The 19,599-nt window shown below is 39.7% G+C and overlaps 1 protein-coding gene across 2 annotated transcripts in view; it reads right to left on the bottom strand.

The window, feature by feature from the left end:
* Positions 1–19,599, bottom strand: part of STK38L (serine/threonine kinase 38 like) — an 80,909-nt gene that overhangs the window by 15,541 nt on the left and 45,769 nt on the right. For both annotated transcript variants that reach the window (XM_043881191.1, XM_043881190.1), the window contains 4 exons: positions 10,331–10,475; positions 7,329–7,380; positions 1,663–1,785; positions 1,346–1,429 (listed from right to left, as the gene is read on the bottom strand). In XM_043881191.1, the coding sequence (XP_043737126.1) occupies positions 1,346–1,429; positions 1,663–1,785; positions 7,329–7,380; positions 10,331–10,464 (393 nt within the window). In that variant the 5' untranslated portion in view covers positions 10,465–10,475. The remainder of the gene's footprint in view (positions 1–1,345; positions 1,430–1,662; positions 1,786–7,328; positions 7,381–10,330; positions 10,476–19,599) is intronic.

The following is a 19,599-nucleotide window of genomic DNA, read 5'->3' as shown; positions in this document are numbered from 1 at the left end:
ATAGTATTTGACACATTGTAGGCACCTAATAAATACTTGTTGAATGAATGGAACAGAAATAAAGTGAAATAATGCAGTGAAAATTCAATTGGGCCATATTTAAATGAAAAATCAATATCATACTGTTATGATAACAAAGTTAGTTTAGGTGGGACTAACAGTGCAGTTCAGCTTTACGTCCAGGGAGGTACCATCTCCCTCTGCACCCTCACACTGTTGAGTCTTTCACTAGCATATGTATTCACTCAGGGTTCTAACAATGTCTACTCAGCTGGATGCATAAAATAATAGAACAACAACAATAATCGATGTCTTCAGATTCATGGTCACCCCAAAATTGCACCAAGTCACAGGAAAGATGGAGAGAGCTCAGGAGTACAAAATTGGAGGGGTTATAGAATTTGAGTGTTAGAGTGTTAGTCATTCAGTCGTCTCTGACTCTGTAACCCACGAATTGTAGCCCGCCAGGCTCCTCTGTCCATGGAATTCTCCAGGCAAGAATATGAGAGTGGGTAGCCATTCCCTTCTTAAGGGGATCTTCCTAACTCAGGGATCAAACTTGGGTCTCCTGCATTGCAGGCACATCTTTTACCATCCAAGGGGGCCCTTTTACCATCAAAAGGGGCCCTTTACAGATTTTGAAATATGTGTAATAAAATCAGCAAATTCTTAGGAGACTGGTTTGCTTATCTGATGGGTAATAGGGACGGAGAGTGCTGAGAACTGTCCTTTATTTTTAGTGAAGTCAGAGAAGAAGGTATTTTACTGTGAACTGAAGGCTCGTGTTCTCCCTGAAAATTCCTATGGTGATGCACTAACCCCCACTGTGACTGGATTTGGAGACGGGGTCCTCTAAGGAGGTAGGTTTAGTGAGGCCATAAGCAGGGAGGGATAGTGTTCTTATAAGAAGAGACCCCAGGGGGTCACTCTCTGCCCTCTGCACACACCAAGGAAAGGCTATGTGGGCACTTGGTGAGAAGGCTGCTGTGTGCAGGCCAGGAAGAAAGGTCTCACCAGCAACGACACCCTGCCTTGCTCCTGGACTTCCAGCTTCCAGAGCTACGAGAAAAGAAATTTCTGTTGTTTAAGTCACCCAGTCTGCGATATTTTGTTATGACAGCCTGAACACATAAGCTAGATTATGAATTTGGAAGAAACTTTAACCAGAGAGAAACAATGAAACAGGCTACCAAGACATCAAAAATCAATTAAATAGTAAGATGTGTAGGTTTCTCTTTCTTAAAAGTCCCAGTTAAAAAAAAAAAAAAAAGTCTCAGTTTTAACACTTACTCTAACACCTCGCCAGCAGATGTTCCTTTGGTTACATGTGCTAAAGAACTCTTACCTGCTCTTTCTCAAGCATATCAGCTTTTCTCAATATCTTCATTGCATAGATATGGCCTGTATCTTTCTTCTGGACCAGCCGCACCTTGAATGTAAAATTCATAGCACCAACTTCAGTCACTGCTACTTATTTAGGGGTGAAAGGTAGGCTCCTTTAAAGAAAGCAGTGCTGTAATTTGCTGTTGCTGGTTATTTTAGAAATTCTATTAAAACACAGCTACTTTAATACACCTTTTAACACATTACACTACTTACATATGAAGCTACTATCTTAAGATACATATTTTCAACAGCAGCGACTTTAGAAAAGCAGCGCACCTCTCCAAACGCTCCCCTTCCTATAACTTTCAGAGACTCAAAGTCGTCCAGGCCCAGTCTGGTCCGCTTGAGCCGTAAGAACTCCGTCTCCTTGCGAGCATGTTGTGATCGGCGTAACTTTTTCTGTTAAAAAAGAACATTTTAGGAAGATGATTTCTAAAATCAGATTGTTTCAAAGGAAGCCTATAGTGTTAAAAGATGTGATATATTAAAATGAAGGCAACATATCTTAAACATTATATACTGGTGCTACAACTTATTTACCAAAGTTGAACATTCATTAAGCATGGAAAAAATAAATTAATTTTAAAAATCATTAAAAAAAATTTTAACAATTGATAAATCTTTATTTTTGAGACAGACTCCATTAAATATTTCATCTTAACAAGTCCACATAATCTTTCATCCGTATGCTAACTTCATTCAAAAATAAAAATTAAACTTTAGGAAATGCTAATAGCATTCTTTATTTTTCTTTTGGCCGCATCACACAGCATGTGGGATCTTAATTCCACAAACCAAGAATCAAACCCGTGACCCCTGCATTGGAAAGCAGATTCGTAACTGCTGGACCACTGGGGAAGTCCCCATAATTTCTGATATTCATTTTTTACTGTTAACAAATCTACTAAGGAATTATGTCAACTCCCTAATTTCCAAGGCTGCTCTCTCACAGCAGCTGAGACTTCTGACACTGAAATCACACAGCAGCAGTATTTCCATGCAGGCTTATTTATGGTAGAATTTGTTCTTGGGCAGATTTTTTAAATAAAGTGCTTAAGACTTGGCATACAACTTCTTAAAAATATGAAATTGCAACAACAAAAAAATAATTACACAAAGAATCCTTTAAAATATCCAAGTCAAGAATTTCACAATTCATTACACAAAGATTACAAAAAATACTATTAAAGAAAAATTATGAACTACCTGAAGCTTACACTTGGAATGGGCATTTATTTAATTGTTCTAAACCTTGCTTCTCTTTCCCCTCATGAACCAAAATTCTGCTTTTTGACATAGAATTATGCCAAATTAGCTCAACCTAGTAGAGATCACGTAGAAGGCAATGGCACCCCACTCCAGTACTCTTGCCTGGAAAATTCCCTGGACGGAGGAGCCTGGTAGGTTACAGTCCATGGGGTCGCTAAGAGTCAGACAGGACTGAGTGACTTCACTTTCACTTTTCACTTTCATGCATTGGAGAAGGAAATGGCAACCCACTCCAGTGTTCTTGCCTGGAGAATTCCAGGGATGGGGGAGCCTGGTGGGCTGCCGTCTCTGGGGTCGCACAGAGTCGGACACGACTGAAGCGACTTAGCAGCAGCAGCAGCAGTAGAGATCACGTAAGACTCTTGAGAGTCCCTTGGACAGCAAGGAGATCAAATTAGTCAATCCTAAAGAAAATCAACCCTGAATGTTCACTGGAAGGACAGATGCTGAAGCTGAAGCTCCAATACTTTGGCCACCTGATGTGAAGAGCTGACTCACTGGAAAAGACCCTGATGCTGGGAAAGACTGAAGGCAGGAGGAGAAGCGGGCAGCAGAGGATGGGATGGTTGGATGGCATCACTGACTCGATGGATATGAACCTGAGCAAACTCCAGGAGATAGTGAAGGACACAGAAGACCTGGCGTGCTGTAGTCCATGGGGTTGCAGAGTTGGACAACTTAACAACGGAACAACACCACAGTAGAGGTCACACAGAATGGGTAACAAACAAAATCAGTGAAAAAATCAAGCCCCAGTTCATCTTCAACTGAACCCTATCAAGCATGCAGAGGTTCAGGTCTGAGAAAGAAAGTCAAAATGACTGAAACGGTTCAGAAGCACTGTTCCTAAATGTAGTTCAAGATATAACCACTAAATAGTCCCTTCCTACGCCTGTGTGCAACTGTTTCCAAATTGGTAAAGTGAATTATTAATTAGAAATATGCAAGTATGCATCATCAACACAATGGAATTCTGATATTTCTAACAAAGTCTACAAAAATAAAATCAAGAAATTATGTCTTCAATCCAAACACCTTTAAACAGCTAAATGAAGTCACACCAGTGGTGGAAATAGTGAAGACCTTCTTTGTTTAAAAATGCCCTTTGAGTCAAAATGTTGAAAAATGAATCATTACTAAAACAAAAGGATAGCTCAGAAGTAGCTTGTTATAAACTGACTCTAATTTTAAAAGGCCACACGGTGGCACTATAACATCATTTTGCAAAGAAGCAAAGACCCTTTTAAAAATTACATAAATGATTAAATATAAGAATTCTGAAAAGCAGGCTGGATTTCTGGCTTTATGTTTAACAATGTACAGTTGGATGCAGATTCAGAATCTTGTCTAATCTGAATGGAAAAGATTTCATCACACAGTTTCATAGATTATGCTCAAAACTGACAGACAAGAGAGGCAGTCAAAGAAAGTATTGCTTATTACTATTTGACAGGTTGTATAGTGTGGTAAGTAAACAATATTTATGTGGTCAGGAGAGAGCTATTAAATGGTGAAAGGGAGATAACAGTGAATGAAATATACAATTCTATGAAAAAGGGAAGTCACCTATGACACTGTCATAGTACTGGAAAAACAAAAAACCTATCCATAATATCAAAGTCCACGTTGTAGTCCAAAGAGAGTTGAAACAAGTTCACATTTCTTAAAAAACTGATGAAAAAAGCCTGATATATCTGCTCACAACTTGTGTAAATCAAGTCATCTTGGAAAGCAAATAATGTTGCAATCATATTTTTGGTAATCATATTCTTTCCTCTCTAAGACGACAACAGAAATCTACGGGCAGGCTTAACGTTTCAAGGCCCTCTTGCAGCTTCAACTTGTGCAGTTTGGTTTTTGCCTTACAGTAAGTAATATTCCATGTTAGGTAGGATTTAAAATGAGATGAAACTAGAAATACACCATTTTCTTTTTTTTCTCTATTCCTCAAATGCTCATTTTGCAGGGTGCTCAGTTTTTGTAGAAGACAGTGTACACAGAAGTTTTAAGATACGGAATACATCAGGTAACAACTTCATCTCTTATAAATGCTTCTCATGGCCACATTATATATATGGTTTAGTTTTCACAACCAACTTTCATAAACTACTTCACAGGTTAGTTTCTATTACAGAATGCATTAAGGATGAGTTTATTTCTATAAAATAATTTTACTTTGAAAAGATCCACCCCACATAAAGATAGTTCCAGCACACTGTACATTTGTTCAGAGACCATGTCTATTTGTGACAGTGTAGGGCTTAGCATGGGGCCCAACAAGAAGCATTGTTGGGATTCTAATATCCTTACTGAAAATTTTAGATGTTTTATATTTATACATGGTTATTTTAGGCCACTGAGAACTTTTAGGGGTAAAATCACCTCACATTTTCTGTGAGTTATTTAAAGAGAATTACAGAGAACAGTTCTAGATGTACTTAGCACCTCCTGGTGTGGACGAGAGGCTATACTCAACTCTTACATGCATTTGATTTGGCCCCTAAGTTGTTTTTAAATCATCCTAATAACTTGCCAATATTTTAAAAAGGCAAACTATTTCATACAAGTCTAGATTTCCAGCTTCTCCTGAAAAGCAGAACTTGGCTTCACTGGGCGAACAGGATAGCCCAGAAACCAGGCCACCTCCATCTACCCAGTGCCAGACATGGGAAACCGGTACTATTAGGCTGGTGGTCTCGTTTTCTTTCAGCAAAGTGAAAAGTGGTATTCTTTATCAAAAGACAAACTGTGAGGAGAAAATCTTCAGAACAAGGCAAAAACAAACAAACAAACAAAAATCTATTTCTTCATGGAAATGAAAAAAAAAGTGTATTAAATATGCAAAATATATTAGCTCAAAAGACTAAATGTCCCTAGGAAACCAATGGGGCCAGCTTCTCTTGTTTATGATACTTGCTTGGCCTTTGGACACCTGCTTTCATATAGTTCATTTTTAAAGTGCAATATTCTGCACATATTCATTACTTTGACTGTACCTCTTAATAATCATGTAAATTCTACCTATTTCTTTAAGATTCAAATCAACTGTTAATTCTTCTGTGAAACCTTTTCTGATTCCCTGAACTAGGGAAAAAACCCTCCATATTTTCAGTTTGCCACATTCTATCATGTATACCTATTTGTATACGTACACACACGTAATCTCTCCTTCTAATCTATGAACTCTTTAGGGAGAGATCCACTGTCCATTTGTTCATTTATTTACCAAATATTTATCCCAGCCCTCTGCCAGCCTGGATCACGTAATGCTGAATAGACATCTGGAGTTTCTACTCTGGGAAGATGGTTTTAAGACTGCCCCAGGGACAAGAATAGCGTACTATCCCAGTGGACGTGTTGCCTAGAAAGAGACAGAAAACATCTTGAAGAATAGTGGAACTCAGGCAGGCAGAAGGAAGAGTTCCAAGCAGCAGAGATGCACAGAAGAAAGTCTATAGGCAGGAGCAAGGAAATGAAAATAATTCAATCCCGTTGGGCAGCCTGGCGGTGGGGTGACAAGAAATAAGGTGAGAGAAAGGGAAGCAAAGGCCAAATTATAAAGGGACCTGTATATCCACTCACGGTGAAGAGTTGGCCTTATCCCGAGAGAACATGGGAGCCAGTGAAGGGCATTAAACAAGAGTGACTTGGTCAGATCTGGTTTTTGACAGGTAACCCTGGTTGCAGTGTATAGGAAAATGGGATGGGAACATGGCTGAGAACATAAGAGAGACTAGCTGGGGGCAGTGAATCTTCAGGAGAAACACATATTTACATGACTGGGTTCCAGGTACCAGACTAGTGAACCAGGTGGTTTTAAGAAACATCTAGGAAAATTTTAAAGAAGATTTGGCAATTAACTGATTCTTCTTGGAGCCCTCTTTTCTTATACCTCACACCTAGAATACTGTAGATACTATTCATTGAATATATGTTCTTAGAATTAAAAAAAAAGCTTCCCCCTTCCAAAGATTTCCATCATAGCAACAGAGTAAGAAGACCACATTCAAATAGTAAACCCACATTATCTAAATTATAAGATCATGTGTGCATTCTAAGTCACTTCAGTCATGTCCAACTCTTTGTGACCCCATGGACTGTAACCTATCAGGTTCCTCTATCCATGGGATTCTCCAGGCAAGAATACTGGAGTGGGTTGCCATTCCCTTCTCCAGGGGATCTTCCTGACCCAGGGATCAAGCCCGTGTTCCCTTATGTCTCCTGCACTGGCAGGAGGAATCTTTACCACTAGCGCTAATACTTGAAAAAGCCACTAGGGTAGCTTTTGTACAGTTATTATAGTTTTCCCCTTTTTATTGAGATATAATTGACATATAATATTGTGTAAGTTTAAGGTATACAATGTGGTGATCTCCCCCCCACCTCCCGCCTTTGGCCATGCCACGTGATCCGCAGGATCTTAGTTCCTCAAAGAGGGATCAAACCCAGCAGTGGAAGCATGGGGTCCTAATCACCAGGGAATTTCCTACAACGTGATGACTTGATATACATGAATATATATTGTGAAATGTGGACCACAATAAAGTTAGTTAACACATCCATCACCTCACATAACTAAATGCTATTTTTTTTGGTAGTGAGAGCATTTAAGATTTAGTGACTTTCAGGTATATAACAGAGGCATTAGTCATAGTAATTACAGCTTACATTACCTCTTCATCTGCTAATCCTTCTTCTTCCATAGCCACTTCTAATTTCTTCTGCCTTTTTAGAAGAAAAATTAATTTAAATTTAAATGTGGTCTTAAGTATTTCCATTTAACAAATGTACATTTATTTTTCAAGTTTACACTTCAGTTTGCTATGCTAAAAAAAAAATCTTTCAAGTTGAATCAAAATAATCACTAAAAAGAGTGATTATATATATATATATATACTCTTTTTCAAAATATAAGCCCAGTCCAGATTTAGCTGTCTCATACTAGCCAAATGAATAATTTACTTCTAAAGCTGCCTAAATGAATTGTTAGCAAAGGTGACTCATGTTTTAACATGGAAAACTCTATCTAATGTTCAAACCTCCAATATCATTAACATTTATCAACATTTATACTAGATGTATAAAAAGGTAACTATAGTGACTAAACGTAAAATTTTTTAAGGTGGATATCCCTAGGCTTCCCCATGCTTGAACTTTGGTTTTAACGCTTATTAGCTAAAGCTTGTCTACATCCTTCACTTAACCTCTAAACTTGATTTTCCTAGATAATCAAAGAAAGATGTTCAGTGCAATTAAGTATATTTGATTCTGCTATAATTCCTGGGAAATTGGAAAGTGATATATGTACATTAAAAAAAAAACCCATTAACTACTAGAATATTTGCTTTTCTAGGCATAGCCAAGTTCAGTTCTTCAATATTTTAAAATGTACCCTTGAAGTTACTTAAGCTACGGAGGGAGTGGGGGTGGGGGGTGAGGGGCTGTGTGGTGTTGGTCAGTATGGACGAAATAACTGGTAACCAGACAGACAGCTGCAGTATCCACTTTGCAACTCATTTCCAAGTGACTATTAGTATTTCATTTCTATTGTATTGCTTTTTTTTTTCTAATGATAAATCTGGGAGAGCTTTTCCTAATTAGTGCAGCATACTATAAAAAGACTAACTTTCAAAGATTTATCCATAAGGGTTGAGGATTGAAACCATGATATTTATGACAATATGCCCAAAGGGAAGCTCTTTCCTAAACCACTGTTAAGATTCTTTTCATTTCTTAAGGAAAATTCATAACAAAAATATCTAAAGCCTGTTCATAAGTCAGCATGTCAAAGAATATTCTCCATTTACTTCCTCAATTCTAGTAATAAGCACCTACCTTGGTGCTAATCACACTGATTTTTATCTTTTGTTTACACATTATTGCCCGAGGCCAACCCTTTGAATGGACTAAGTTCCTGATACTGGACTCTGTGTCTGCCATCATGCCCCTCTAGACACCAGAGCTGCTTGGTGAATGATCTGAGTTTTCTTCTCTGCAGGGAGAATCCAGAGAGTCAGAGGACCATTAACACAGGAGGGACTATCAATACACAAACAACTTTATTCTTCTGTCAAATCCCTAAGCTCGCCTTCTAAAGCCAACACTTCAGTAACTTATCTTTCCTTCTGGGGAGAGATGCAAAAACTTTCCTCTGTTTCCATACCTAAATGAGAAGACCCACAGGCTTCTCTTGTCACTTCTTAAAACATAGTTTCCTCCTGAACTGATCTTAAGCTTTGTACTGATTGGTACTTTATTTGGCTTATGCATTTATCCAATTAATTAAGCCTAAAAAATCCATCACATGTTCCTTAAAGTACAAGCTTTTAGAAAACACGAGCTATTTAATTTGACTTCCATGGCACTTACCGTGCTTTTTTTTTTTTTTTAAATTTTATCCCTATTTTCTTTTGTTTGGGAACAGAAGGCAAAACTGAGTTACTTTAAGGTTTCAGCACTGAATGATAGTAATGAACCTTTAAAATTCTCATGAATTTTAAGCCAGCATTGACTTCTTTCTCTCACCTTCCTTATCTGGGTAGCTGCCATGTTTTTCCCCAGCCATGTCTAATCTGTAGTTAGACCCACCCAAAATTACATCCCAAACCAGATTCTTCCCCTCAAGTTCTATTTCACTAAGTTATACCACTCTCTGTTGGCCCAGGTGTGAAATTTCAGAGCCAGCACTGACTTCTTTCTCTCACCTTCCCTATCTGGGTAGCTGCCATGTTCTTCCCATCTTTCTCACTGAGTTCTTCCCTGCTATTGCTGTCATAATCCTAAAGCTAGCCTCCTTTCCACTGGCCGGGACTACATCCTTTCCTGTTTCTAATTTCTCCTCCCACAATCCATTCTGTACAACACAACAAAAGTGGTCTTCCAGAGACGCACCTGTGATCATTTAGATCTTCTGTTCAAAATTTTTCAAGGCTCTTTACTACCATGAGAATAGCTTTGATCTGAAGCGTCCAAGGCTCCCAGGAAATGGTAAAAATCTAGTTGGAGTTAAATTGGACAAAGCCTGACCTGGGAAGGTGCTTTCCTCTGTCTCCGGTATCTCCCTCCTGCTTGTTAACCTCTCCCTTCTCCCCTTCATGCATATTTAATAGTACTCTTCCTTAGGGGCTCTGTTCAAATGCCACCAGCCTTGACGAAGCCTTCCCAGCTGCCTTTGTCAAAAACAACCTCTCCTTTCTTCACCCTTCTCAAAGGGCATACTTTGCACCCTTTCATATAATATTCATGTACATTATCTTCCCTACTGTAAGTTTTCTGAAGGCAAAATAACGTCATTTTTTAAAAAAATTCTCTCATTCCCACTGATATACACACAACACTACAAATGTTTCTGGATTAAAAGCGGTCATTTATTAGTTAGCTCTTTAAAGAAAGTTTTTTTAAAACAAAGTATAAAGATATATCATAATCTCATGGAAAGAAACATTTTGTTTAACACATCAATTAACATGAGATATAAGTATATTGGTGCCAGGACAAGACACTATTCTGTGAAGGTAAAACAAGTAACCAAGTACACTGTCATTATGGGAAACTTAAAATAAGCATTCAAGGATCCACAATATTTATATTATTAACAGACAACATGTTTACATCCCACTTATAATATGATAGCTTATTTAACTACACAGAAAAATTTGATCAGCCTTTACTATACCTGGTCTCTCTCTCTTCATGCTGTAAAATTAGGTTGCTGTAAAAATTCTCCAACGTGAGCTTGGCTACAGTCACTCTTTCGCGGGTATGGTTGCTCATCGGAAAGGTGGTTGTAGACCCTGCCGTCATTGCCATAGCAACAGAAACTAGAATGACACAGAGACACAAATTATTTCACAGGGAAAGGAAACTTTCTATCTCTTTTAACAAACTCTAGAAATGGTCTGATTTCTACTAGGCAACAACATTGTACCCTAACAGTTATAGGGTTATAACTTCTTTCACATTATAAGTAACATAATATAATAAAGAAATACAGTATTCAGTAAATATAGCAAAGAAAGAGAAAGATATACCATTCCCAAAGCAACAGAAATGAATTCTGTGCTGGCAGGTGTAAATCACACTAAAGAAGCACCTGCAGCAGTTCACACACAACATTAACACATTCACATACATATTCACCAGTCATTCAAAACAAGAAAGGTTCAATCAATTTTGTGGCTGTCCTACTGAGTACTAAATAAAATCCACAAGATTTTGCTAATACTTATGACCCAATAAACACACATCTCCAAAAGAGTTAACGAAGTTTAGTTAAATAGCAAGAAGTAGTTTCTGCCATATAAATTCTATGAATCAAATAGTGTTACATCAAATATGCACATGAACATCTGTCAGAGCAATTCTTATGGGTATTATGTTTTACGGAAAAACTACTTTTAGAAGCAAACCCCTTTGGCCACGTTGCATAGCATGTGGGATCTAAATTCCCTGACTTGTGGAAGTGCAGGCTTAACCAAGGATGCCCCAGAAACAAGCCCCTCTAAGTGGAGTCCACGGATGCCCTATTTCCTCCTGAATCCTAAGCCATTCCAAACAGTGCTAGGTCAAAGTCTAGTGCCCTACTCCAGACTGGTAGGTCCATTTCATTTTCGGATGAAACTCAAATGCCTGTAGGAACCAGGCAGGAAACAGAAACATATGAATCAAGTCAGGAGACAACAGGGAAGTTCTGTGATCTTTCCTGGACAATGTTTGTTTACTTAAAGTCATTCAGGTACCACCTTTTAAAAACCATTGAGCCAGCCAAGCAAAGTACTGGTTTAAAGAAGATAATGTAAGGACTTCCCTGGAGTTCCAGTGGTTAAGACTCCATGCTTCCACTGCAAGGGGCACAGGTTTGGTCCCTGGATGGGGAACTAAGATCCCACATGCCATGTGGCATGGCCAAAAACCAAACAAATAACAACAACAAAAACCAAGAAGGAAAGATAAGGTAGATAATTATATGAGATAAGGAATGTTAAGACTGAACTCTGGTGGCTGCTACAGGTGGGCACCGACCCTAGAGACTTGCCCACCATAGTCCACATCTAGACCCCACTGCTCCCCCGCTCAAAACAAAAAACCTAGAATGGCTCCATACATTAAAGAGGCTTTTGCTTATCTAGATGGGAGATCAGAACAGTCCATACTAGACAAGACCCAGATTGCCAGTGTAACTATCCAACATTGCATTATTAGCTAAAAGTATTCTCCCAAATCTGCCACCTACCCCCAACACCAACCTCTCCTTAACTAACTACATCAAGACACAGAGCCCTGGATATAGACCTGAACTGAACTACACTCCAGGGATCTCGTTCTTCATGTGAAACAAGTCATACACAGGTTGAAAGTAAATAATTTAATTATGGCAAACTCCCAGTTTCACTGTTGTCTTAGTGAGTTTATACCTCAATCTACTGCTTGAACCTCATTATGTCTAAAATGGCACTTATTATTTTAACATCATAAACTTGTTTCTCTGCTGGCTACTCTAAATCTTTTTATAACAAGAAGCTGATCACATTACTTGTTTAAAATTGTTCATGGCAAGTCAAATTAGCTCAGCAAGACAAATAAGGACAACTCAAACACAGACTGCTGGTATCTATCAGAAACTTTCTGAGACTTTATTCATTAGTTTCCTCCTTTTTGCCTGAGGCTTTAAGACCATGGCACTCCCAAGCATGATTGCATTTCTTCCCCACAACAGCCCAGTAAACTATAAAACTCCTAGAGGAGAACATAGGCAAAACACTCTCCGACATAAATCACAGCAAGATCCTCTATGACCCACCTCCCAGAATATTGGAAATAAAAGCAAAACTAAACAAATGGGATCTAATGAAACTTAAAAGCTTTTGCACTACAAAGGAAACTATAAGTAAGGTGAAAAGACAGCCCTCAGATTGGGAGAAAATAATAGCAAATGAAGAAACAGACAAAGGATTAATCTCAAAAATATACAAGCAACTCCTGAAGCTCAATTCCAGAAAAATAAATGACCCAATCAAAAAATGGGCCAAAGGACTAAACAGACATTTCTCCAAAGAAGACATACAGATGGCTAACAAACACATGAAAAGATGTTCAACATCACTCATTATTAGAGAAATGCAAATCAAAACCACAATGAGGTACCATTACACGCCAGTCAGGATGGCTGCTTTCCAAAAGTATACAAGCAATAAATGCTGGAGAGGGTGTGGAGAAAAGGGAACCCTCTTACACTGTTGGTGGGAATGCAAACTAGTACAGCCGCTATGGAAAACAGTGTGGAGATTTCTTAAAAAACTGGAAATAGAACTGCCATATGACCCAGCAATCCCACTTCTGGGCATACACACTGAGGAAACCAGATCTGAAAGAGACACATGCACCCCAATGTTCATCGCAGCACTGTTTATAATAGCCAGGACATGGAAGCAACCTAGATGCCCATCAGCAGACGAATGGATAAGAAAGCTGTGGTACATATACACCATGGAATATTACTCAGCTGTCAAAAAGAATTCATTTGAATCAGTCCTAATGAGATGGATGAAACTGGAGCCCATTATACAGAGTGAAGTAAGCCAGAAAGATAAAGAACATTACAGCATACTAACACATATATATGGAATTTAGAAAGATGGTAACGATAACCCTATATGCAAAACAGAAAAAGAGACACAGAAGTACAGAACAGACTTTTGAACTCTGTGGGAGAAGGTGAGGGTGGGATGTTTCAAAAGAACAGCATGTACACTATCTATGGTGAAACAGATCACCAGCCCAGGTGGGATGCATGAGACAAGTGCTTGGGCCTGGTGCACTGGGAAGACCCAGAGGAATCGGGTGGAGAGGGAGGTGGGAGAGGGGGATCGGGATGGGGAATACATGTAAATCTATGACTGATTCATATCAATGTATGACAAAACCCACTGAAATGTTGTGAAGTAATTAGCCTCCAACCAATAAAAAAAAAAAAAAAACCAGCCCAGTAAAGAAAGGAACTGAAAGTTGGGAAGGTCAGATGGTGAGCTTCGGAGGCCCACCCCACCCAAATGCTGTTTCCTATCTGCCTTTCTGGCCTCATCTGCTGCCCTTCCTCACCACTCACTTGGCCTTTTCACGCCTCCAAGCCCTGGCATGACCTATTCCTGAACCAGTTCTGTCCTACGATCTATCTACACGGCTACTGCAGATCCTTCACGGCGCAGTGTGACAGAAGCCTTACTGTGGTGACTTCTCTAAGGTTCCCTGCCAGGAGAGACATCAATTTACCAGAAGAGACCAAATGGCATTATTTCAAGTGTGCTCTCTGCCATGTGTAACAAATACCCCAGGTACAAGTGCTGATCACGTCATCTGCCTATCCAACTAAACTTGGAGCACTTCTGGGCAAGAACTTTCCCTGAATTGTTCTTGAGCGTTCACCTTGATAGCACTGTATTGGACTCAGAGTAAGTATTACTGAATGAAATGAGTCCACAAATGGGGGATAGGGTGAAAGGAGAGTTGAAAAAATCAGCAAAACTTGCCTATAAAGGGTGGCAACTGTGGAAAAAGAAACTTATTGAACCTTGGAGTCAGATATTTAGAGATCTAATCCAGGTTCTGCTGCTAAATGATCACATGAAAGTGAAAAAGTGAAAGTGCAGTTGCTCAGTTGTGTCTGACTCTTTGTGACCCCATGGACTGTAGCCTATCAGGCTCCTCTGTCCATGGGATTTTCCAGGCAAGTGTACGGGAGTGGGTTGCCATTTCCTTCTCTAGGGGATCTTCCTAACTCAGGGATTGAACCCAGGTCTCCTGCACTGCAGACAGACACTTTACCATCTGAGCCACCAGGGTCCTATTCAAATCACCACAACGCTCTGAACTCAGGTCAGTTTCCCCTCAGACCCAGGAATTACAGTACTTGCTCGGCTAGCTCACAGGCCCAGTCTAAGGCCATCTGAGATAATACAACGTAGAAATTATACAAATGTAAGACACTATTTAGACATTTAGCTTAATTTTTTAATGTGCTTTAATAATAGTGAGCGTTATTTTTGAAACAAGAATAAAATGAGCTCAAGAATTATCCCGGCCAAGTGATTTTTGAGCACTAGGCTTCGAATGGTTTCCCAGGTGGCTCAGTGATAAAGAATCCAACTTCCATGGAGGAGAAGTAGATTTGATCCCTGGGTAGGAGAGATCCTCTGGAGGAGGAAATGGCAACCCATTCCAGTATTTTGCCTGGAAAATTCTATGGACAGAGTAGTCTGGCAGGCTGTAGTCCACAGGGTCGAAAAGAGTCGGACACGACTGAACATGATGACGAAACTTGGAATGCTGCCCAAGGCAAGGCTGCCACATTATCTCTGGAGATCTCAGAAAACTGGGTTCATGTTCTATGTTTCAGGATCATGCAGAAAGGTCAAGAAAGGACAAGAGGGGATGGCATAGTACAGAGCAAACACCCCCAGTCATGTTTGCTAACTGGCACTAGGGGGTCTGGTGAGGAAGAGGGGAGCTGGAAGGTTGGCTGGAAGTGGAAGAAGTCAAATAAATTTAGGAAGTCTAGATTATACAAAGTTTCTTACTGTATGACTTCCCATTACATTGCATTGTTAATGGAATAATATGTATCCTAAATCCTCAAAAAGGCGGGTAGGTAGACATTTGCAGCAGTATTCGAGGGAACTCCCTTTAGGCATAAAAATTTTAAGTTTACAGACAGTTATCTTCAAACACTGCTTTTAAAAAGTGCCTGTTACTTTTTTTAACATTTGGCGGTGGGGGGGCGGGGACTTAGAAACTCCAACAAAGAGCAATATCTAGAAATTTTAAGAGTGCTTTCTGATTTGTCCAGAATATCTATAGCTGACAGGAGAATTTTCAAATTAGTTTGCCAAACGGCAGGAGGAAAAAAGGTCAAGACTCAACTATAAACTAAGGTTTATAGTTTCCTTTCAAAAAGTGAATGGTGAAAAAAAAACTAATAAATAAAACCTTTTATAATGCCCCTTGAAAAAGCACAAAGAAATAATACATCAGTAATGCTCCCAGGTGGCTGGGAGGTAAAGAATCTGCCTGTCAATGCAGGAGATACAGCAGATGCGGGTTTGGTCCCTGGGTTGGGAAGATTCCCTGGAGGAGGAAATGGCAACCCACTCCAGTGTTCTTGCCTGGGAAATCCCATGGACGGAGGGGACTGGCGGAGCTACAGTCCATGGGGTCACAAAGAGGTGGACACAACTTAGTGACTAAACAACATAAATGCTTTTAGAAAGTCAGAAAGAAGGATACATAGTGAACTCAGGTGTGGCAGCTGACAGGCTGCCAAAGGGCCTCGCGAAACAGGTTGCTCTGCTCTGTCGGCCAAGGAGCAGGGTCTGGCCTTCAGCTGTCAGTGTTCCAGGGAGATCAGATTATGGAGCTACTTTATCCTCACAAAGTTCAAAAGAGGCTGATAAACAAGACATGATGGCAATTTATGGATTTACACAATAAGAAACTGAGAAACAAGAAACAGAAAACTTGCATGTTTTGGCAAATGCACTCTATTTTTGTAGGCAAGTTAGATGTAAAGACCAAAGAAGGCTGGTGAGCATGGCATCAAAACAGAGAATTGTTTATATTCAACTGTTTAATGGCATAAGGAGAAAGTGGAATCTTTAAAAAAAAAAAAAAAAAATATTGACCACTATCTTGCCCAGGACACCTCTGCCCATTCAAAGTGGCAGGAGGAGACAGCCAATATTAAGCCCTATTGCTGTCAGGGCTTTCCCAGATGATGCAAAACTAGGGGGCTAGAAGTGGGCAGAAATATTACTGAGCAAAATTTGGGGGGGAAATTTCTGTGAAACATAAAGAAGTTGGGGTACTAAAAACAACTCCAAACCACAGAAAGTGTTTGCATTAGCATTGCAGGAAAAATGTGAGCCAGTTTTAGATAAAGATTTATGAACCTGAAGTCTTTATGAAAGAGGGGTAAACATGAAAAGAAGAGAAGGATTCTTCCATAGAAAGATGAAATGAACTTCTAACTCCAAATTCCAGAAGGGATATAGAGTGATGAAAGCGACTTCCAAACACTATATAATTTAACCGTGATCACCATAGTTTTTCCACTCAAATTATACATACATGCAAGTGTATGCCTTGTTTAAAAACCTAATCAGAGCAAAACCTATGCCTGTTCATCTCTGTAACAAAATTACAGCACCTGGCAAAGTGCTGAGCACACAGTCTGCATTCTATAAATGATGGTGAGTAACCGAACTCAAAATTAATGGATTTTAAATTATATGTCTCATATCTAACAATTTCCTTTGGATTAAAAACTACAGAATCATTTGGTGTTATATTAACCTTCAGAGAGACAAATCCTACTTGAGAGATTCAACTACGGAAAACCCCAAACTCCCTTCCTTAGTCTGGATTAAAGAATCTCCTTTAGAGATTGGCTTAAAAAACAAAATAAAACAAAAATTATTACTCTCTAGCCAGAAACAGATAGGCTTTATAATATTAAAATTAAGCAAAACTAAGAACAGAAGGGACCAAATTATTACAAAGAATGATCTGGATAACCAGCACTTGTTATACTGCAAATGTATTCCTCTAATGGATTTCACACTGTTCTTTGTCTTTTATTTACTAAAGCCCTTTCTTCAGCCAGAAAAAGAACAGGATATAATTTGCAAGTCTAGAATTCCTGCACTGATAAAAACAACAGTAGGTGCCCTTGAATTTCCTGTTCACGTGTTTTCTCCAGACTCTCCTATTCATTAATGGAGACGCTACCAATCACAGTCCAGCATTCTTTCGTTTATCAAGCCTGGGGAAAGGAGATAACAGATCTGGCACTGGGGCCATCTATAAATAGATGTAGTGTCTCCAAGCATTTACCATCACACTTCTAAAATAGAAAAACAAAGCTGCTTTACCTGACCAGCACGACTTAACCAATGACCTCATCTTAACTTTCACAAACTACATTTCAGAGGACAGGGCATCATTAATGCCTTGGAGAATAAACATTTTCCTAGATTCATCATTAGCTGCAACCTAGAATCCCAACAGGTCCTCAGGCTGGACACTGCCCTCTGGGTCCCTAATGATAACAGAGCGGCCACAGCTTCTTTCCTCTCTGAGGTACCATCTGAAGAACAAGAAATAACTGTCAGGTGAGAGTTCAAGTGCCAATACTAACTGTTAGAGTCATATTATTTCCAATCAACATTTACTGCAGATACACACAACACGCCAGCACTGCCAAGGCACTGAGAATATGAAGATAAAACACAGTCCCTGCTCTTAAGGAGTTCACAGTCCTAGGGGGACGCAAGGGAAACTCAAGGAAAAGTATAGACTGAGGTTTAAGAGAGGAGGAGATGCCTCAATTGACTCTTGTTGGTGATGATCAGATGGCCAGGGCAGAAGGGGAAGAGGCTGAAAGGGCTTGGTATCAACTGACACACTCAAGTGTAGAGAATGGCTTGAGTACATTTGGTGAAATAGCCAAAGATGAAGGTGCAAAGTCAGTCAGGAATCATAAAATACTTTTCTGGCCATGTTAAAAAATTATCCTGAGTATAAATGGGAGTTGTCTAAGGCCTTTAACTAAGTGAAGAGCAATAAAGAACATTTATTGAGCACTTACCCAAGTACCAAGAACTCTTCCAAAAATGTTTTAATGCTTTTGATCCTGCTAACCTCCCCTACAATTCTATCTGATTGGGACTTCAGATAGATTATGGTAGCATAGGGAGGCTGCAAGGAGGCTGAGTAGACTAGATTGGAGGAGTGTAAATCAGCCTGGAGTACTCAATAAGAAACGGTCAGGGGTAATAAAACTGAGGGCCTGCAACCTTATTCTGTGTGACTTGTACTATGGTTCAGAATCAGAAGATTTCACATAAAAATCGAGATTTCTGGCTTCTCTCGAAAAATCCAATCTGTCAAGTTCGAGCCCGCAGTCCTGCCTGCAAATGGATGGCAAGGACAGAAGCAGTGGGTCCCTGAAAACGCCACTTCCTGCCAGAGTTCACCAACTTCCTTCCTCAGGCCCAGCCTCCTTCACTCCTTGTATTACCTACCTGCCTGCTTCCAGTAAGCATCTGAGATTACAATCCTCGGTTTAGGGCAGAATAATAAGGGCCCAATTTAACACAGTAGCTGCTGCTGCTGCTAAGTCACTTCAGTCGTGTCCAACTCTGACACAAGTCGTATGCAACCCCATAGACGGAAGCCCACCAGGCTCCCCCGTCGCTGGGATTCTTCAGGCAAGAACACTGGGGTGGGTTGCCATTTCCTTCTCCAATGCATGAAAGTGAAAAGTGAAAGTGAAGTCGCTCAGTCGTGTCCGACTCTTAGCAACCCCATGGACTGCAGCCCACCAGGCTCCTCCATCCATGGGATTTTCCAGGCAAGAGTGGGGTGCCACTGCCTTCTCCAGAAGAGATTAAAAGAAGGGCTCAGATACTCAGCTAAAAATAATGAAATCTGTAATTCAATTTCAGACTTGGATAGCTGTGTAAATCTTGATATCATTAATAAGAACAGGAAGTACATAAGAAATGCTAACCTGGTGGGGAAAGAAAATAAGTTCAAGGCTGATCCTGAGTTATTTCACCAGACACAGGATCCACGGCTCTAAAATGGATAGACACTAGGCCCGCCTTGCAGAATTGATGTGAAGCTCCAATGATGGCAAAGCCCAGTGATGACGGCACACATTGCTAGGTCTGAATTCTGGCCCAGACACTTACTAGGTACATCACTTCAGGCAAATTACTTAAACTTTCTGTGCTTCAATTTACTGTTGACTAAAATAAAGATTATGATGGCCAACTTATATAGTACATGCTTATCATGTTAATGTAGGACTTACAAGAATTACAAAAGTTAATATTTGTAAAGGACTTAGAACAGTGCCTAGCAAAAAGAAATGTCATGTAAGTGTTCGAT

This window comes from Cervus elaphus, chromosome 22, assembly GCF_910594005.1.
Source record: "Cervus elaphus chromosome 22, mCerEla1.1, whole genome shotgun sequence".
In the NCBI taxonomy this organism is placed as follows: domain Eukaryota; kingdom Metazoa; phylum Chordata; class Mammalia; order Artiodactyla; family Cervidae; genus Cervus; species Cervus elaphus.
The sequence above is the reverse complement of the archived record's forward strand: the minus strand, read 5'-3'. Positions and strand labels throughout refer to the sequence as shown.